Source organism: Poecilia reticulata, chromosome 20 (assembly GCF_904066995.2).
Source record: "Poecilia reticulata chromosome 20, P_reticulata-male-v2, whole genome shotgun sequence".
NCBI classification, from domain to species: Eukaryota; Metazoa; Chordata; class Actinopteri; order Cyprinodontiformes; family Poeciliidae; genus Poecilia; species Poecilia reticulata.
The window spans coordinates 3,102,549-3,125,065 of record NC_088849.1 but is presented as its reverse complement, the minus strand read 5'-3'; the positions used below and the strand labels follow the sequence as shown (position 1 = coordinate 3,125,065).

At 37.9% G+C, this 22,517-nt stretch overlaps 1 protein-coding gene across 6 annotated transcripts in view; it reads left to right on the top strand.

The window, feature by feature from the left end:
• slc12a7b (solute carrier family 12 member 7b) overlaps positions 1-22,517 on the top strand; it is a 68,072-nt gene that overhangs the window by 9,039 nt on the left and 36,516 nt on the right. The window contains exon 1 of one of the 6 annotated variants that reach the window (XM_081601932.1): positions 985-1,336. The exons of 4 other annotated variants lie outside the window; for them this stretch is intronic. In XM_081601932.1, coding sequence (XP_081458058.1) covers positions 1,219-1,336 — 118 coding nt within the window. In that variant the 5' untranslated portion in view covers positions 985-1,218. Of the gene's footprint in view, positions 1-984; positions 1,337-14,335; positions 14,642-22,517 lie in introns of those variants that run through there. One more of the 6 variants, XM_081601935.1, reaches the window with a different exon arrangement.

Genomic DNA, 22,517 nt, shown 5'->3' with positions numbered 1-22,517 from the left:
CTTAGTAATTAGTTGTGAACTGTCATTCTTAAAAAAAAGAGGTAGTGTTTTCCTCTGGTGCGGTTATCTTCCCTGCCCATGTGGGTCTTGGTGATTCTCTTACCTCCTCCTTTTCCTGTTTCCTGCGTCCCCCTCCCTTCCTTCAACTATATTGATCTGCCATTTGGTGTCAGTGGGGTAATAAAAGTGGGGGTGGTTGGCTCTCCACTTGGTTAATATCCAAGATAACTTTAAACCCACAACACTAGAAACTGGTCTTTTCATGTAGTTGACTCTTTTGTGACTTTGGTATTTTTAGTATTTCCCGTCAGTGAGGGCAGTGTTGCTTACTTGGTGTGGGAAGTGGTTTGTAGTGCATCTTTTGAAAGTGACTAATTGTATTGGTCAGATCACCTGATGGGACTGAAATATCATTATTGCTTGCTTTAATGCAACTCTGTTCAAATAAATGACCAGAAGCAGTTTAGTCTTTAACTGTGATATGAGCTGTTAAATTAATTTTATGCAATAATTCAGTTATACTTCAACTCTTTCTGGAAGACGAGACCTTCCTGACAACAAAATATGTGTGTGGCTTTAATTAATAATTCTGTACAAGAATAAAGGCATTTTACTCCAAATACATAATTCATGGTACTGCTAACCACCTGTCACTACACACTGGGTCAAATAACATTGCATGGGCAAACAGGACGAGTATAGCGCTGTTGTTTGTGTGTGAAAATGTTCCTGAATGGATCGGCTCTAGACTTCCTCCTTTCTCATAACGGCAGTCGAACCCGTCAGTATTTGTCATTTGTGAGACAAAGCAGCATTCCAAGAGTGGGAAACCAGTCCTCAGGGAACAGAAAGGACCTCTAGTATGTTCTCACACACTAATGAGCACAAATGCATGTCATGTTTTCTGCAAGGATGTCTGTCTGTGTGGACTGCCCCCTCTGGGCGGGGCAGACCCACTCTTCCTTATTTGGACGGTTGAGGTGGGGGTTGGTCTCAGATGGGAGGACAGCTGAATTCTGGTGACTACAACGAAAACTTGAATGTTGGACTCATCGTCTGCTGAGGAGCGTTGAAGTTCATCAGGCCATCAGGTCTGAAGAAAGTAAACAAACAGAGGACAAGAAGGAGGAGGAAGAGCGGTTGGCCAGAGGAAAAGAAAGAAGCAGCAGCTTAAGAGGGAGAAGGAGATAAGAGGGGAGAGAGTGGGACAAACAGAAAATGCCCACTAACTTCACTGTGGTTCCAGTGAAAGACGGCACTGGAAAGACGAGAGAGGGAAATGAAGACGAAGATCTGGATGGGATCAACGTGCTAAGAGAGGAAGAAGATCCTACAGGTGAGATCAGATTCTGTTTTCTTTTACATATGTTCAGATGCAAAAACATGTTTTTTTTTATAGATTTTTACACATTGCAAACAAATTTCTGACTTTTTTTTAACTTTTTCAATCTGTTAGCTTGTAGATAAGGAAGTCCTTCAGGAAAGTTCTAGAGTTTGCTTACAGGATCCAACACAAGCTGACAATTTAGCTTTATTTTGAGGGTAATTACTACCTTTATTTTTCAGAAAAACTGTTTATGGCTCATGTGGGTGGATAATGTGAAAGCAGTACTACATTTTACTGAGCGCTTGTTCGTTGTCCAACTGCTGAATGAGATGGGTTTCCCTCACATGCAACTGCCACTCAAAGAAGTGTGACATGTTGACTGTTCAATTGTTTCCTTTTTAGCCTCAGTGTCCCTGCTACTCCATGCATTTACCTTCACAACTGGCAGTTCAATGTGTTTTTTCTTTTCTTTTCTTTTTTTACGTCACAGATCCCCAGCCAACTCCATCTTACTGTTCAGTTCTATTCTGAGTTATTGTCTGGAGAAACCCAGTTGTTTCGATGGATGGAATTTTAACGTCAAGTCATTTGGAAACTTGTTGGTATCAGTCACCAGACTTACTGATTGATAGTAGAAACAGAGCTTGTGGAAAAAACGGGCAATTATTATAATACTTCATACTGAAAAACGTATAACTAACATTTTTTGCAGGTAGCTATGTTCAAGAAATATCAGAATATGTATAATTAGCCTTCAGACTAATTATAGTCTCCCGGCAAAGCAAGCAGGGAGTGATCAAGGTGACAGTTGGATGTTACGATACTTGCGGATGAATATCGATTTTTTCTAGGAAACAAAATATCGATATATATTGCAAAATCGATATTATTACACAGCCCTAGTTAGCATGTTTAGCATGAAACTGAAAGTGAAACTGTAGACTCTTTTTGCATTTCAAATAGTATTTTGATTCTTTACTGGTCTGTGAGATTTCTAAAACATTGGCAACATTTCCCAATTCATGTTCCAGACCAGAGGTTGATGCCCCTCCAACCCCCACTATATATCAGCAACTTTGTAATAATATTTTTAATAGGGATACACCGACCAATCAGCTGTACAATAATAAATAATATAATAAAAGGTTTTCTCAATTTTAGGAGATCAGTGATCTTATGCACTGCCGCTAAACTCTGAAAATCAGTCATAGTCCCCTTTCTCTCTGCATCCCTCCAGGTCACGTCTGCACATGGGTGGTTAACAATCTTCAGCCCACGGTTGCCAACTTAGCAACTTTGTAGCTATTTTTAGCTGCTTGTCAGACAAAAAAATTGGCTTTGACCAAAATCGTAATCAGCAGGTCTGGCTTTTTAAAAATTGGTGCACCCCTTATTTTTAGCAATCTTCTTATCTGCGGACAATCACTCTCTCTTGCCCTGTTTCAGCCTGAATGAGTCACAGACATGTTTGTTTGAGGTTTTCTTAAAAAAAAAAAAATCTTCTTACATCCATGGCCTTCGTCTGACTTTGTTTTAAATCACGCCACTGAATGAGAAAATAAGTCTTCTTCATTCAGGAACAGCCCCACTCTAAAGAGAGTTATAAGTGCAACTTGGTAGATCTTAATTATTGATTTGAAAAAGATTAAGCTTTTGAGTTTCTGATTAGCTAGTCACCAGTCACTGCATATCCAGCTGACAATTTTCTGTTTCCAGTCACCTGGTGAATTTTTTGTGGATCTTTATTAGCAACGCTACCTATGTAGTCATGCTTATACCTGAATTTGCTTGCACTAAAGTGAAAAAACCATTTACTCTGTAGGAATTTCCTTTGATTTGTTATGGCCCATTTATTTCAGACCAGTAGAGGAAATCATAAATGCCACTACACAGGAACTTCAAGCCATGACTGGTCACAGCGTGTAAACTTTTAATTAGCAAGAATTGAGCTGGTAGTTGGAAAGAGACCAGTGTTGTGAATTTTGTTTTCTGTTTGGGTTAACTTAGACCTTTCTAACATACAGACCCCACCTTGCAAGTGGATGCATTTCTTTGTATGTTTATTAAAAGTCTCTTCCTTCTAGCTGAAAGCCACATTATCAATCAACATGACATGAGTGTGCAGAGATAGTTCTGTTTATCTGAGCATTCAGCCCAGAGAGGTCACAGAGTGCACTTTTAACCAACTCCACTTTGACTCTCCATGTTTTTCTCAAATGTCTTTAGTCAACTTGCTTCTTTTACAGCATTTAACACAGCTCTGAGCTGTTTATTTCCCATGCTTTAATTTCTGCTGTGGAGCTGCAATTACAGCAGCCTGCTGGTTAAACTTTTACAGACTGTGGGAGAGTGAATGGCATTTATTGTGATAGGCGGGATATCATGCTGCTTTAGTTACTCTGGCACAAGCATTTGAGTCTGATGAATTGTATTCTGATAGTGACAGTGGGTGAGGTAGGGACACGATCTCACACAGAAATAAAAAAAAACTGGTGGATTCTGAGGTCTTGTACTTTTGCGTCACCAACTCAGTTTTTTCTTCTTTTTTTAAGCTGTAATACTGCTTTATTTTCCATCAACATAGATTATTGTTTTTGCTTGCTCACTGAAACACGAAGAAAGGTCTGAATTACTTATTTAGTAGCACTCTTATCACATAACAAAATCTTAAATTTTATCCGAGTTTAACAAATGATTTAAATTAGCACCTCAGTTACCAACCCATCGTTTTATATTTATTCATTTTCATCCGAGGTGTCTGATTTGGTAATAACCTGGTAGATGGATGGAAATCAAATCTCAAAATGGACACAGAGACAGGTTGAAGTGTTTTGTTTAGTTTTTTTGCATGTTTTGTAGGGAGAGTTCATGACAGTAAAAACTGCTGTTGGCTCATGAGCATATGTTGGGAGGACAGAGTTAAATAGGAGTCGCTGCTATTGATTATCTTGCTGGCCCATTTCCTGTTAACTGAGTGGGGGAGGTGAGACCCACCCTCCATCCCATAATGTAATAGACTGTTTTTTTTCACAGACTCATAAATTTCCTCTCTGTTCCCCTCTCCATCTCTTTTTTTTATATCTCATTTGCTCATATCTACCTAAAATGAATGTTTTCTTGTTATTTTTAAAATGAAGAGCCATTTCAAATAGAGTTTGGACACCATTTCATAATCTCTAATTCACAACCTAAAGTTTTCCTTTAACTTTTAAAACTGAAAATCAAGCATGATTGCTCTTGTAGAATATGGACCACGTTGGGATGAGACATATTTTAGAAAATTTCTATACACTGTTTGACCTATTGCTGTGAAGTTATTATTAATACTTGGGTTTATGTTAATCATGCTAGAGACTTCTCTCTGGATCTGCAAGAGAGAAGTCTTGCAGATCCAGAGATGTTAGTTAAGAGAAATTAAGGGGAAGGATTTAGAAAAGGTGAAGTTTTTAAAAATTTTCCCCAAAAAAATGTGGAAAACTGAAGCAAAAAATGCAAATCACAATATACTGTTCAACCTGTTTTCTGTGGCCTGCAAAATAATAAGTCAATTTTTTCTTCATTTGTCATAACTAGACTGGAATGCAATTTCCAAAACAAAAAATGTATGAATTAATATCTTGTTTTGATTAACCTAATATCTTTTAACGTCTTATTGTCAGCTGGATGTATTGTTACACCCTACTACACTACCAGCTTGCCTTTAAATTTTTTAAACTTATTGAGCATGTGGGGTACCAATAGTTATCCCACTGTTGCCAATTTAGCAACTTTTCAGACAAAATCATCCAAAAGATGAATTGCCAAATCAAAACCTTTAAAAAAAAAAACGGTGATTAGCCGAAACCTGCAATTGGTTCATCCCTAGTTGTAACCTGATCAAGTCTCACTGTAACCTAGAATCAGTGGGTCCAGTTTCAGTGATCTTTTTATGTTCTCATAGGATCGCATGTTATTAGCTTATAACTTAACACAATTGAAAATAAAATAGGAACACAATTTGATGGCAGCACTTGCTTGAAGCTGGGGCGTTAATGGAATTTTTAAGTGGCCTCTCTAAATCACTGCAATACTTGAGCCTGTGTGAAATCTTAACTAGCCTGCTTAATTTTGCATCGAGCTGAGAGTATGCAGATTTTAGACAGAACGCTGTGTTCTAGCAGGGAGTGAGCAAGGACCTAGTGGGATAGGGTGGAGAGAGATTGTGTAAGTGTAAAGGGAGTAAAGAGTGTACACAATGGACAAATATTCAGTGGGAGGTGACCAATATGAGTAAAGAAAGAAGTCATTTTCATATATCTTACAGGAATTTAAATTCCTGTGGTTTGCAGTGGAAGCACCTCTATGGGTTCATAGCTCTGGAGTGGGTCTTCTCAAATGTTTGGTCAAAGCTGAGCCCTGTGACTGATGGAAGTTATGGTTTGAAGGGAGGTAATGAAACAATGTGAAAGTACAGTATTTTTAATGAATATAAAATAATGTCCATAGTTAAGATAACAGATTTGAGAGTACTCGCAGCATTTTTTCATTACTGTTTAGGTTTGAACTGAGCAGGGAAATGTCCGAGGTGCTCCTGACTCAGTCGGTGTTTTTTGCCCATCTGCCCTAGTCATGTGTTTCCTGTTTGTTTCCCAGTCAGATCTGGTTTTGTTTAAACCTTCTGTTGCACTGTGACCATTTTTATTTATTTTTTTATTCCTTTTGTTTTTAAGCAAAAGTCTAACATGACATTATGGTTTGCTTGGGATTTTTTGTTTTGTTTTTTAGCAAAATCTTGAGACAGACTCTTGAGACAGAGTACTACGTGTGCTTCCTGTCATTAAAAGGAAGCCCAAAAAAGGCTAAAATGCACTTTTCTGTTTTCACCATCAGCTACAATTTCTCCTTCACACTTCAACTGTTATGTTAATTTCAAGACTGCATCCTGCACGTTCACTATTCAGATTCTGTTCTCCAAAAACAGAATCAGTTAAGGTTTCTATTCACTGCCTCTGCAGGTAGTAAAGAAAGGTTTGGAAACCCATTTTTTAGTATATTTGTACACCAGCGTGTGTCCAACCTGACCTTGCTGTGTTCTCAACTTTCAGCTGTGTGTTTGCATTAGCCTTGTTGCAAGAGGTCAATTTTTACTCTGCACTGATCTTTTAAAAGGGTTGGCGAAGTAAAACCTTGTTGATTACTAATATTTAAAATTAAATCTATCAATGCCAATTAGATTGAAACTGTACTAGTTGACAATTAAGAGTCTAAGAAAAGCAGCCAAGAAACTGCCTTTATATATTTCACACAATCCATGTGAGCAGATATTTAAACTGAGTGGACCTCGGGTCATGTGTTATCTCTGTGTTGTGACATGCTGAGGGGTGTGGTGTTGGGGAGAAATGCATGCAGGAGACACAGACATGAATGTAATGATCGAAGCACAGAGACATAACATGATATGATTTCAAAGTTTCCTCAAGGCCAGCAGTCGAACCTCACATTGCTGCAGCTAAACACTCAAGTTAAAGTTCAAAATGCAAGATCTTGTAAGGTGTGAAAAACTATGTCCTATGGTTTATTTACTAAAAATAAACAGATAGGACAGGAAAAAAGAGTATTATGACGCTCATCATTGTGTTGATAGCTTGTTTAAACAGATTTTACTGACTGGTATTACTGCTTCCTATTTCCCGTGCAGTGATCTCACTCTCACCAGTTGCCTGTTCTCAATATGGTATCTCTGATAAGCTCCTAGCCTGCAACCTGCACCTATTATAATGGGGATCTATTTTCCTTCCTCCTTTACTCACAGCATCAGTTGTGAGACCACCAAGGTCACACTGTCATACTTGCACGGCCTCTTTAATATGTATCTCTTTTAACCAAGACCAAATATAGCATATTGTTCTTGCAGTGATCTGCACTAAATGGCTACAATGAAATCTAGAGTTTACTGTCTTTTTTTATATTGCCTAATATATATATACAAAAATTAGGCTGTATTTAATTGACTCAATTAAAGCCTAATTGAGTCAAATTAGGCTTTAAAGCTTGGAAAGAAGGGATTCAGCATTTCATTATTTCAGTAGCTGCTGCCCCCGCGACCCGACCCCGGATAAGCGGAAGAAAATGGATGGATTATTTCAGTAAAGTTTATTTTTGCAAAGTTTACTATTTGTCATGTAGATTAAACCAGACTACACATGATATCCTCTCCGATGTTCGCAGTTGTTTGATGTGCTTTCTAACATGGTCCATTAAGTTCATACATTTTGGTTGTTAATTTGCCCACATTTTATTGCCAGAAGTGCGGTAGCTCCAACTTTCACTTTACTAACGACCGTAAATATTCTACACAGGGAAATGATTGATTGTAAATGTTTGCTAGCAAACAGCTGGATGTCGAGTTTAAAAGTAGAATTGGATTGAAAATATGCTGGTAATTTAGCATCTTAAAAATGCAAACGTTCCTTTGGGTATGCAAAGAAGCATTACAGCATTTTTTTGTGATGGCATAGTTTTGCATCAACATTTGTAGAAAAATCAACCTTAATATGAGAAAGAGAAAGTTGTTTTTAATCCTCCTTTCCAATAATCTTTTGCTGTCCTTGTGCTCTGAGAAACATGTAGATCAGTAGAATCTGATGCTTTATGACATACTGAGGATGGTGCGTAAGCTTGAAATTTCATCACAATATTTTGTAGTATTTATTACAATAAAAAAGATTAATATTTAGAACCTCTTTTTAGTGCTTTTCTTAGGCAGATGTATTGCTATGACTACACATTAATGCAAACCACTCCTAGAAAATATACATGTTTTGAAATGAGCTTCTTGAAGACACGAGGGACACTTATCTTTAATCTGCATGCAGTAACTATATTAATCATGTTTTTAAATTTATTACTTCTTACTTATTACTAATAGTAAACATGACAATTGCCACTAGGGTGCACCGATTGCAGTTTTCTGATCAATCATTAATCTTTAGAAAGCCTGACCTCTTAATACCAGTTTTGGCTTATTCAGATTTCTTTGTCTGAAAAGTCACTGAATATAGTGAGTAAGTTGCTAAGTTGGCAACAGTGCGGTAACAATTGTTGAGAGCAGGTCTGTCAGGAGATAAGGTCTCATAACGTGTAGATCTTAACTATCTCCTTTGCTTAGGTCAGTGGTCCCCAAACATTTTCCTGTGAGGGCCACATAACTTTTCCCTTCTCTGGAGGGGGGCCGGAGTCGGTTTATGACCTGTGCTGCCGGAAATTGTTGACGGGGGCTGGGGGTGGGAGGGGCATTTCTTGATTGATTTTTACCCAGAAAGCACATGGGCAAAAACCGTTAGTGAAACGGTCACTGGGACTGACTAGTATATATTTCATTGAGGGAAACCTGGAATGCGGCGTTCATAACAAACACATGTGTTCATCTGCTCTACTGCTAGCAAACAACCGTACTGATTAAATAACATAAAAGTCAAGCACTTCCCTAAAAGTCCAACAGATGGCAGCAATGCGCCATGTAAAACAAAACACCCACAGTTTACAGGACACACTTCCTGCTAAAGAGCCCCCTGGTGGTTGAAGAAAAATCCACATATAAACCAGAAAATACAATATATGAAAAAATATCTGAATGCTCTCTGGTATTATTCAGGGGGGCCGGACCAAATGTGGCAGCGGGCCGGATCCGGCCCGCGGGCCGTAGCTTGGGGACCACTGGCTTAGGTAGATAAGATTGGTTTCACATGCAAGTATCAGCTGATTGCCGATTTCCCAAAATTAAGGAAATCTAGGCCAACTCATTGGTGCATTCTTAATGTCAACAATACTCTTTTTGGAGTATTAAAATGCCATTAATTGGAATTTATTGTTGTCAATTTTTCTTGATAATAAATGATACGCTAATGCTAACCCCTACTGTACAACTTTACTCAGCCCTTTATGGATTTTTCCTTATAGGTTTTAGAGTTTGCCCTGGTGAAAGCTGCGAGTTGGTAGCTTAGCCGCTTTAATTCTGCAATCTCAGCTGCATTCTCCAAAAGCACGCAGGACCTATGTTGATGACTGGATTTGTGTAACAAGAAATTTATTTTCTCTTAGCTTAAGAAATGTAAAATGTGATCCTTTCGTTTCTCTGCCTTGAATTAATGTAATTTTCATAACTTTGGCTTGTTGGAGTAATTTAATTAAATAAGTTGACCCGTAAATACTAAATGCTTGTGCAAGAAATAGTTGACTGCTTTTTAAAGTGCTCAGAATGTGACTGGTCAGTCCGGCAGACTTAATTTTCCCTAAATCCACCCACTTGCTTTTAATATCTTTTGTCCTCATCCATAAACCAGATGTTGGCACAGCACTACACCATCTGGTCCCAAACGGTTATCATATCTTCCTACAGTGGTTGCATCCTAATATGTATGCTTAGAAGTTCTGAAAAAAGGCTTAGATAAGGCTCTCGTGTGAATCTAGATGAAATAATTGTTTTTAACATGCCAGCAACAGCTGCAACTCATTGTTGAAGGTAGTTGAGGACCAGTCTGGATGCCTGTCTGCAGTTTTGTTTCAAAGTCCTGTCGTCACACCATCCGGTGGAGTGGCGTATTACTTCCAGTATTTGCATATGGTCAAAGAGCAGCCATTGTTTGACTTGTTAAGGAGGTACCGTATTTTCCGCATTATAAGGCGCACCTAAAAACCTTCAATTTCCTCAAAAGCCGACGGTGCGCCTTATAATCCGGTGCGCCTTATATATGGACCAATATTGAGCCACAACAGGTCTAGCAACTATGGTAAGCAGCCGCCGACTTCATTTTCCCCCATAGAAAAGGAAGTGCGCGGTGCATGCTGGGATAGTTGTCAGGAGGCTGGTTTGTTAATAAAGTTTGATATTACATTTAAAGCCAGGGGGGGAGGGAAGGGGGAAGAGAGACAGAGACTGCGGCGGCAGCGTGTCGTTTGGGCACAATATCACAACACCAAAACCATGAGTAAAAAAACAACTGGGGCAGCCTACTATATAAAGTACTTGGGGACCACTTCTTTACAAATGTGGATGTGTAATAATAGAGTACGGAACAACTTGGCAACCCAAACGGAAGCATCTATTCTATGCGCCTTATAATGCGGTGCGCCTTATATATGAAAAAAGTTTTAAAATAGGCCATTCATTGAAGGTGCGCCTTATAATCCAGTGCGCCTTATAGTGCGGAAAATATGGTAACTGCATTTTAAAGAAGTTTGGTTGATTGTTTGAAGTCACATGATTCATTCTTGTTCTCATATGTCTGTTTCATTGCTGTTTTGATTTTAACACTTGGGAAGAAGTCGAGTTACATGACAAAATGTAAGTATATTACTTGTTGAATTTTATGAAGTGCAAATACATTTTCTCTGCGCCCATTTTTAGATAGCAGAGCATCCTGGCTAGCTAGTGCTTTCTGTCAAAATGATCTAATGTCATGTCTGATTATGAGTGAGTTTGTATAGAAAAGCAGAGAGAGGGTGACCTCACTGTACTGACAGTTACAAAGTGCTGCTATAGGTGCATACAGTTGGTGCTGACAGTATGAGTTCTCCATCTGGAAAGCTAAGTGGTGCGTTTTCTCTTTGCGTTTGGGAGTGTTTGTTTCTGTATGTTTGCTGGTGTGGCTTTGGCTGAACAACATAAATGTAAAGATATGCACAGAAAAATGTTTTTGTGAAATATGTGAGGCATGCTAATATCCTTGAGTGTTTTTTGTTCAGTATAAAATGTCTGGAAATATTTTTTAAATATCAATATCTCAAAAACTTTAAGCATGCACCCATAAATTGATTTCCTTCATTTTAGGCGATCAGTGATCAGCTGATATTTGCATGTAAAACCAATTCTACCCACCTATCTTTTCCACCAGTCTTACTGTGTCTACCACCTCAAAGTTCTGAAAATGACTGGAAGCACTACGTCATGTGCACTTAAAATTAAGCAAGTGTATCGGCCAGAAAACTGCAATCGGTATTCCTTTATAACACACCCTGTTCTACTACCATATCACTTTTTCTGTGCAAGCAGAATAATTATAAATGTGTGATTCTTTGTCTATAGATTTGTTAAATAATTTTTATTCACTCCATGAATACATATTTTGAGTTTATAAACAAAGTTAGAATGGAAAAAGTAGAATTCTGAAAAATAACAATAGGAAAAAATAAAATTTTGGAGTCAATAAGACAGATATCATAGGGGCCTAAGTATGCAGTTATATGGCTTCATTTAAATCTTCAGAGCAGATGAACTATACAGAAAGATGTAACATCTTTGTGGGAAGTATTATCTGAGTTTGTACTGCCTCAAAACATTAATCTGTGACACTGTCAATTTGAACACCACATTCATTTTATAAGTCAAGCTGATTATATGGTAGGTTCCACATACTAAACATATTTTACCAGTAAAGCTTATCCTGAGCTTTGTGATGGTGTTTTTTTAAATCTCATATTTTTTATGTTTGCCTACATCCAAGGCAAATATAAATGTAGATGGACGCTCCAGTTCCCTAGCTGATGCTTAGCACAAATCTGGCTTTACGGACAAACAGGAAAATAAATTCCACACCATACTGGTTGCAACAGGTGGTTGGCAGATCACACCATGTTGTGTACATAGCTAGCATATGTGTTTCTAGGTATGGCAAAGGTGCCAAAGATCTGCTCACATGGACACAAAAGCTGTAAAAGCCTGGTGTAAAGTGAGAGTTCATCTATTAAATTGACTGAAGATGAATACAGAAACTAAATATTGGAGTATCTTTGTCAGCCTGTTGCTTTATCAAAACATTTTTCCTATTTGTGCAAAAAAGAAAGATAACCTTTAATACATTTAAATGTAATAAATGTATTAATTATATATTCCTGTTGTAGATGTTAGGTTATATGCTCAGAAACTCATTAATCACGTTTGTTAGGTATTATTGAAGGCTCTCTGAACTCTACTCTGCTTCCATAATGGTAGAGGCATGGACTTTTACAAATTCTCTTTTTACTTCCTGGTAATCATCTCGTGGTTGATGTTTACAAGTGGCAGCCAGGATTCCGATGTAAGAGGCGCTAAGTAACATTGATCTCACCAGCCTTGACTGACCTGTCTCCTCTTGCTCCTTCATTGTTTTTTTTTTGTTGTTTTTTTCCGATACTTCATCTTACTGTAAGAAGCACATCTTAAAACCCACATATCTCCTCATTTAAAGAAGCTTTCAAAAGAAAGACATTATAAACCTGCGTTGTGCAGTCAGTTAAGCAGAGTTAATTTAGGAACATTTCATTTTTTTCTCCTTGACATATTTCAGTTCCTAATGATGGAAAAGAAAGACTGCAATTATTTCTACCGACTAAACAATACAGTCTAATTCCTATGTTTTTCAACGTGTAGATCTAAATTTACAGAATGAATTGTTTGCTTGTTACCAGTAGAAGGTGCTATAAGTCCCTCTTGCTTCTCTTTTCATCCTGCCTAAGGTCTGTGCATACTGGGAAATGTTGTACACTTCACAAGTTTAAATAAATTCTATACTTAATAGGTGCGAAACATCCAGCGGTATACAACCAATTTCATATCCGACATGAATAAACCAGAACTCAAAGGTATTAAATGGAGCAGGGGCAACCTGAACAGTAGCTGCAGTGTTCAGTAAACGAAACAAATCAAGTCAATTCATTTGTGTGGAAAGTCCTTGGATTCTAAGACACAAATGTGGATTAAAAATGTTTAATGTGTAAGCTTTGCTACCTTATGTAGTCTACATCATTCAGCAGCACAACCAATCTCTTCAAACATCTGTGTTAAACAACGTGACCCATTTTTAATTTTAGATTTTGCTCTAGCATTTAATTACTTTCATTTACATTCTATATTCGAATTAAACACCCTTAATCCACCCATTTGTTACTCATTAAGATTGCAAACTCAACAGATTATTGGATTTTTCAGAATAAGAGTTGACTTGCAAAGTGAAGTGTGGTAAAAAATATTTTAAATACATTTTATAAATAACTGAGAAAAACCTTTTCCTTTTTTGGTAAAACTGATTTATTGAAGCTTGGTGTGTTACTAAATCCGCCTTCCTGTTGATTTGATAGATCTGCTTTAAGCTGTGCTTCGACACATCTGTCAGTCTAATGATGGTGGCAACAGATGTTTACTTTGGTCACATGAACTCATGAAGCCTGGCAAAGCTGTTGCTGGTGATGTTCGGATTGAACTGATATTCTTGGAGATGTCATTTGTTACTATCTACCTAAACTGTGTGGATGACTCAGGGTGATGAGTTGACGTTCGTCTCCTTGGTCACCAGCATATCTCACACTGACAAAGGGCATTCTCATGATGGGCATGTGGCCAGAAGACAGGAAGAGGAAGGACAGAAAGAGGAAGTGAAGCTCCGCTCTGCTGGCTTTAACGCCATATCCTCCTCAGGCCTCGACATTGCCTCTTGTTTTATAAAAAGTTCAGGATAAGCCTAATCTGGTTAAGTGATTAGTGCCCACTTCACCTGCTCTCTGCCAAACAGATTAAATGGCAACTAAAAAGAACAACAGTGGGGTGCTAGGTTGACCGGGGTAATGACTCGGGCAAGGCTTTGTCTGTCGTTGTCCTTTATGTTTATGTGGCTGTCTGAAGTGTTTTGTGATAAGGAAATGTAATATCAGATCTGCATACTTGTTAGAAATTAAATATTTCAAGTTCACTGAGTATTAAATAAATCAAATGAATCACCCTGTGGATCTGATGAACGCTGGTTTTACTGTTGGTTACAGGTAAAGCTGTATAGGTTGTTTCCCCTGCTGCGAGCTGATGGACTAATTGTTTCACCCTGTGACATCTAAGAGGTCTCTGTACTACAGTTTTCTGCTTCCTTTGCGTTCTCTGCTCCTCCCCTTCAGTGTGTGTTAGCTCTCGCTCGCACAGCTGTGACAGTGATCAGAAGCTCGGGGAGCTTGTGGGGAAGAAATGTGTGTGCTCTTCACGCGCATGCCTGTGCCTGCAGGTCTGTCGGTGGGAGGGTGAGGGTGCTTTGTGATGCATGGCTGATGTCGCTGACTTTGTCGTCACAGCCACTTTATACGCACACTCACACACACAAACATGGACACAGACTGTCACAGAAATAGCTTATCCTCACATTATCACACAGTGCAGCCAGCTTTCCTGACTTGTGCACGTCAGTAGAAGTATCTTTATACTTTGGACCACTGTTATTGGAGTTCCCCAAGGACCACTGCTAGGACCCTCTCCCCTCCATCCCCCTTTTTTAGCCAGGCTCTTCAGAATGGAGCACAGGGGCAGCTCTCGTCGGAAAGGTACGTTTTCCCCATTTCATGTAGACTTTGAGTTACCCTTTGCTAGTACCTCAATATATTCTAAAAAGTATTTCCAAAAAAATGATTCTAATAAATTCTTAAAAAGAGGGATGCATTCTGTTCACTTTGAGAATAATTTGATAATAAAAAAAAAAGTAGGATTAGTGTCCAAGAATAATTTCCAACTTTCTGTAATTTACCTGAACTGTATCTAGGCTGCTGTCATGTCTGATAAGTCTCTTCGACATCAGTTCCTCCACTAAAGACAGAGTAGCTTTAAAATGAACTGTACTACCCTGAATGAAATTATAATAAACTGATAAAAGAATAGAGAATGAGATGGCTGGGCTGTTATTTATTTGGACTCAACATTAATTTACGATGTGTGAATGACTGACTGTTGCTCCATCTGCCCAACAAATTTCACTTTAAAGTCATTGGCCAACCTTTCCAACCAGTTAAATTTTTTTAAGCAAAATAATTTTTTGCATTTTTGCGCCTTCTTTGTTCTTTTTCTATTATTTTATGTATGTATTTATTTAATCACTTGTAGTGACAGTAAAATAAATTTTGGCTGGGAGAGAAACATTCTCTGTTCTTCACCTTTTTCATCAGCTCTTGGAGTTCTTGGTACAATAAACTGGGATCTAACGTTGCCAGTGTTAGGCAGCTTACTGCGTTGTCACAGTCTGTGGCTTAGCGATTATAAATAGAGCGCGTGGTCATTTATTACCACGAGTAAGGCTGAGCCTAACTATTAGCACATCCCTAATATACCTGCTCTGGTACATTTGGACCAGCTGCTAAGCTAAGTGCTGATGAAGCCTGAGAGCAAAACCATCTTCTTGGAAACAATGACAAAACAAGGAACAAATGAGAAAAGCTCATCATCATTTTGTCACGAGTAGCCTTTAAGATGCAGTTAAAGAGGAACGTTTCTTTACTTTGTAGTGATGGGATTTTAAAATCTTTTATGGATTGTAATTAATTGGAACCACCAGAATAAAATAATCTTGTGTTTCAAAAGAGCTACACATGAAATACTGTCAAGTAGAATTAATTACAGAAATTATTTGTTTCTCAAAATCCTGTAAATATTATCAGGCAATTGGTTCAGCCTCCTAAATTGAACTCACTTGCCACTTTGGCAGAAGAACATCTTTCAATATCCTTTATGCTGTCTGACAGTGTTCTAAATTCTAGAATATTATGCAATTGAGATGCACGAAATAATCAACCAACAAACAGAATCAGCCAATTTTTCTTTGACTGGCTCTGATTGGTTATCAAAAGTTACCATTTTGAACAATAAAATGTATTTTCTTCTTCCTCATTAAATTAATTAAAACTGCCATTTTGTCCTACAACCTACATGTAGTTTGATGGACTGTTGTGAGCTTGCATTAATACGTAAATTTGGAGAAACTTGTAAATTCTTAGTTTTCTGTTGGATTTGAATATTCTTCTAGTCAAACACTGCAGCACAGTTATTGATTGAAACATCAATGATCTTTGTTCAAACATTGGTCTTTGTCAATCATCAGATATATACTTTAATGCTCCTGGGGAAATTGTTCCAGTTAGTTAAATTATGCAACTTCAAGGTAAACTGGTCAACTGCATAAATATTTCATTCAAATGTTAAAAAATATTAAAAGTTGACAAAACTAACAACAAATATTTAATCATGCTATGAACTAAAATGTCTCCAGATTTATATTTAACTGGGTTTTATTTTTTTCACTCATGCTCTGCAGGCTTTTTACATCAAATGCACATTTCGAGTTGAGCTTTTATAGCACAGGAAGTATCTGCCCAACACCTGCAGAAGTAGAACATGCAGACACACACACACACACACACACACACACACACACACACACACACACACACACACACACACACACACACACACACACACACACTCTTAGCTCATCATTAAATCCACCTGCATTTATTTGATAGCAGACACCAGATTTAAAAAAAAAAGATGTATAGAAAATGCGTCCTGTTGGTTTGTGTGTTTAAATAGTTTTTGTAGAATTGGATGATTACCAGTCTGAGAAAATCAAGGGAAAAGATCTCTTTTCTCTTGTCTGGCCCATCTCTCACTTTAACCTTTGGATGTGTTTGGATGTGAAAGAAGAGAGCACATTAGCAGGGAAGGTGACCTTAAACAGCAGCATGTCCTCACATTCCCTCTAAATCAGCTGTTTTGCTATTAGTAAGTTCTCAAATGTCGATGTTCCAGCCTTTATACAGAGCATTTATTGAAAGTCAAATATTCCACTTTGTACAATACAAACACAGAATTACTGTTAGTTAAGAAAATCTCCATGTGAAGGATGCAGAATGAAACCTCACAGACAGCTGGAATGATGCAGACAAACCAAAGCATCTGTTTAATACACAAATGTTTTATCATGGCTGCTACTGTATAGAAAACTAGACCAAGTCTCTCAGGACTGTTTGCTGCTGCACACACATCAGTCAATGTTTACATCTCCACCTTTAATACTCCAGATCATGTGGAAGACCGTTTAACATCCATGCTATGCTACGCTAGCCTCCTTATCTTTTGGTCTCACATGTCCTTTTGGAAAAGCACATAATCTGCTGCAACAGTCGCCGTATTAATTGCAGCGTTTGCCATCAGCAGTGGCAGCTGGCACTTTCGCCTTGTTTGGGACACTGATGTGCAAGTGCAACTTAAGGTCACTGTGGGATTTATTGACATGGATGGGACTCGTGGACCACTTGAAATTGTTTTTAGCTTAAAAGGGCATAGCACCACAGCTTTGTGTGTGCAGAAGTTTTTTTTTTCTTCTTGGTATCAGAATGCAGATGATGAATCATAGAAAAGTAAAGGTATAATCCTAGATTGACTTCTTCCAGATGCCATTCATGCTACAAGACATTCTGACATCAACTGCATAACGGTTTGAGAAACCAGAAATCTGGGAAGTTTTCAGAAAGATTCAGCCTCCAAATAAATTATTGTTCAAACAGCACGATCTTCAATTTTCTTCCATATCTGTAAAGACATCCCATCCTAAACATGAGGAGATGATGTGGAAAGCTCTTGTATTTGTACTCCTTTGAATGATGAGGCATAGCACTCGCTGATGATGTAACCACTATGTCGGCGGGTTTTAAAAACAGAAGCATCACCTGTCCTGATTTGGAAACAGCAGATCCTTTTTTAGCATGCTGCCTTGTCTCAGAGGAGATTTAGCCACGGTCAGTAAAGGAAATGATTACCTGTGCTGAGTGCTATGTAACTGAGCTAAGCTTTGACTGACAGGCTAAAGGTTAGCTGCATTCCTCTTGCCCAGTAGACATCATCTTTAAATCCATTCTCTTACCCACAGTTATTGGAAAACTGTCTCCTCACTTAATACGGTCTGCAGTCCTGTTCAGATTGTGTCGAAGGCCTGCAAAGTGCAAGGGCGTAATGACATTGTCAGTGATTACTAGCACGCTAAGCCACTCTCCAAGCCTCTTATTCCCCCTACAGCTGGATCAAGTGGTAAAAGTTACTCATGAAATGCAGCCGGGCTCACCACAGGCTGCTGCGCTGATACATGATGGAGGCGGGGTTGAAATTGGTTGGTATTAAAACCAGTGGGAGAAATAAAAAGCATCTTCTTCAATACCTGGGATACAGTTTTTACATGAAATCTAAATGCAGTAGTTTCTAAATTATTTGTATTAATTTATTAAATCAGATATGTTCAGAGAAAGATGAGTTATGGTGGTGCATGTACTCCAGTAGGGGCTTTTTCCTGCTGCTTTTTCTGTGGTAGCAGATTTTTCTTAGTAGCAGAAGTCCAGCAAATATGCCAAAATCTGCTGCACTATCCCTTCCACAGACTCAAAATATATTAAGTATGATAAAAGCTATTTTTTCTATTTAAATTGCCTTTAACGTGTGCATGTAGTAAATGTAGTTACTAAAATGAATGGAAGTCAGTACAAAGTTTTCATTTGGATGCAAGTACAAGCATGTTGGATGTGTGTAATGGTTTGCCTGTCCTGTGTGTGTCTATGTTGCCCTGTTCAGACTGTACCCTAGCTTTCACCCAATGATGGGAGTGTGTGAGTGGCGAATTGAATTGTATAGACTTGCTGTTTGGTACTCCTATGTCTTCGATTGAATGTCAGATTAACAGTTTATTATGGAGGACAGATCCTACAAAAATGGCAATAAATAAACTCACTCATTCTGTATTTATTTGTTTTTATATTTATTGTAACGTTTTTTTAAAATCATGCATAGACTTATTTTCTCTTGTAAGATTTCCACTTTGTATGTTCTCTCCTCCTGTTTTCCCCTTTAAAGAGATACATATTTCAACCTGGAAAGACTCATGGAAAAAGATGTGATTAAAGAAGTTTTTTGAACATGAATGAATTTAGTTTTGGCGATCAGACATGTAATGGAAAGATTTACAAGGGTCTCCTCGTCCTTTTTCTGCTTTAGGTTATCTGCATAGTCTTATCATGAGATTGGTTAAGCTGCTCTCACATGGACCTCTACAGTGTCGTATAACAGCAGGGGAGTGGTTCTTGATCATGGAGACTAAGTGTTACTTCCCCAACCCCGAACTTATCTGCCCTCTTTAGAATTAAAGAACAACCCCTTTTCGTTAACAATAGACAAATGGCAAGACCATCTGTGTTGGGCTCCACAGAATCCCTGGTACATAACAATCAAGGGTTCACACCTATATTCCAATGATGTGTCTCATCTCTAACCAGAACCTATGAAAGGCAGCCAAATCCACTGTTAGTTAGAACAGACACGGCAGACTCCTTTGACTGTATTTCTGTTCTCACCTTGCAAGGTTTTAATAAATTTCTTATTTCTTCTCATCCAGACTCTTGTTACAGTATTTTTTCTATGACAGACCCCAGCAGAAGACATTAGCACTGTGAATTTCATTAGACATGAATTAGTTGCTTGAGATAAAGTTGATGTACATCTTACCCACCAAAAGAGTTTGTTGTGGCCGAGGCCAAAATACAGGGAGATTAGGTGAAGAATGAGGGAAAAAGATGCAGGAGGATGAAGGCTAGAGGTGGAGAAAGGATGTGAAACTGGGAGATAAAATCCAGCTGAGGGGTATGATGCAAGACTGGGAGATGACTGGGAGATGACGGCCAGTCGAGGAGAGGGAAAGAACATGGAGCAAACAGGAAAACAAGTGCGAGGAAGAGAGGAGAAGCTGGGAGATGAAGGCCAGCCATTGAACAAAATGACTTCTAGCCTCAGGATGAAGGCAGACTGTGCAAGGCTGGGAGATGATGACCAGTGAAGGCCAGAGCTTAGAGAAATTTCCTTGGATCTAAAGAGCGTTAAAGGGGAACAAGCAACCGAATGCCCAGGTCAGCGACCACTTCTGTCTGCAGGGTGAAAGATGAGAGGACTGGGTTCCTCCAGGAAAGGATCAGGGAACAGCTGTGTGATGATAGGCGTGGCTCAAAGCTAATATGCTACAGCCAGGGCATGATGCAGGCAAATTTACACCTAGGCTTCATTTATGATACAATGTACAATAAAATAAGTTGAGGAAAGTTACTGTGATTTAGATTTTTGATGCCATATTTAGCACATTAATTACTTTATTGTGTTTTTTTTTTTTTTTAACAATTTTGGCAAAATCTTTTCTCTTTGGTTTTATTTATGTTTCAGTCTCAAAACAGAGCTAACTAACCCTATAGGAACTTGCATTAAAATCATTTTATTAACGTTATTCAAGTGTTAATATCACATTTAAGATATCATGCACAATTTTGCAGCTTAGTTCAGTAAAGTTTCACTTCACACATAACCTTTCAATTTTTTTCCTCCCAAGATTTTGCTTACATTTCAGTTGAAAGCCAAAGCTCATGTCAGGTCATCTTACACAAAACAATTTTGACTTGAAATAGTTTTAATAGACTGAATAATTATTAGCTCATACAACAGTGAAAAGTGAGCTGCATAAAATACAGTTGCCAATATCAACACAGTGATGTGCACAGCAATCCTCTTAGTGCAAAGACTGTATTATATAATTCCTGGCTGTCTGGATAAGTCTGTTTTGATTGAATGAAGGTTCCTGGGGTTTTCTTTTATCTAGAACACATAAAGATGTATCTATCTTCATATAAACAACACAATTCCCACTGTGTGTGGCTCAAAGCCTCTTAGATGATCAAAATGAGCAAACCAAAACACACAAACTGTGGCAGACATGTATTTAGATCAGGAAAAAAAAGCTTTTTTCTCACTTCATATGAAGTGTTTAAATTGGTTTCTGCTAAACTCGCATGTGCCTACTTCCCTGAAGTCAGGGATTTCCCATAATCCCAAGGTTTTCATTTGATAGATAAAATGGATGAAGTGAAACAATAAAGAACTCTGTTAGCTAGGGTGCTTTAGTCACTCAGTAAAACTAATCTGAGTGAAAATTGAGCTGAATTATATATCAAATTGTAATTGTCAATATGAATGTGCAGTATTCCAACTGTAAAATAAAAGGCTATAACATTTCAGGCATGATGCTTTTAAAATCTAATTAGATGGAGTTTATTTACCACACTGCAGAAAATATGGAATTTGTGTCATTTGAACTGTGATCATAATGAGTTGAATACCTTCTCCTCACTCTTTCTAGACACTTTTTGCAGGCATCGGTAAAGCTAGCAGTTCCTTTCTGCACTGGACAGCCTGCAGTCTGTGTGATCTGATATTGTGCCTAGAAATTATGAAGAACAGTAGTAACAACACGTATTAGCTCTGAGTCTGGAAGATGTGTATCAGTGCTGATGTGTGCAGCTGTTTTCCTGCATAGTTATGATTCACATAAAATTTATCAGCAAAGGCTCAAAAGCATTCTGGTGGAATAAAACTGCTAATTCTTCATTAATCAGCCAAAATATAAACAGTATTTTAATCCTTGTAAGGTTTAGTTAGCTACATTTTCCTTCATATTGTTTCTATTTTCTTTTGAGAAATGTAGATAACAATGTAAAGTTGATCCATTTCTGCTCTTGTGAATTTATTCTTGCTTCATCTCTTAGCACCAAAATACACTAAAGATGTGTTGTTGTTGTTGTATCAGTCTTCCAGACCACTCAGGTCTTCTGGTTCTGGTTCTGGTTCTGCTCTGCATCCAGAACCAGAACTAAACATGCAGAACCAGCATTCAGCTTCTTTGCACCACAAATTATCAGGAAACTGCAAAAAAGCTGAACCACTGAGTTTCTTAAAATCAAGTCTTAAAACCCAGCTGCTAAGAGTTGCCTTTGATTAGTAATAAGTAAAACATTGATCAACATGTTTGACGTGCATGTCTGCGCTTGATGATTTTGCCATTTGACAAAATGTAATGTTAATTGCTTTTTTCATAATTGACGTTTAAAACAAATAATCTTGACATTCCATTTTCTCTATATTTTTATTGTGTAGTTATTCCTGTCTGCCTTTTGTCTGCATATTCACCCACGTGTTATTCCTCTTTGCTTCCATTTACTGACCATAAAACACATTGTAAATCATTGAATGTTTGTTCTCTGGAAGTCTATGCATACACATTTTATTATAACCTTTGTTGCGTGGCGACAATGGCTTCAGATTTGTTTTGCTCCCTTTGAAACTAAAAAGGCAATTTGATGTATTCAGGAGGGGCCTAACTCTATTTTCTTCCTTTTATTTGTATATATTTTTTGTGATTTGTTTTATGTTGCTGCCTGTCATTGCCAGATCTCCCTTAAAATTAGATTCTTAATCTCCATAGAGACTACATGGTTAAATCAAGGTTAAATGGATAAAACAATATCTCTACATGGAAACATGATAATTTAATATAATGGATGTCTGCGCTGAATC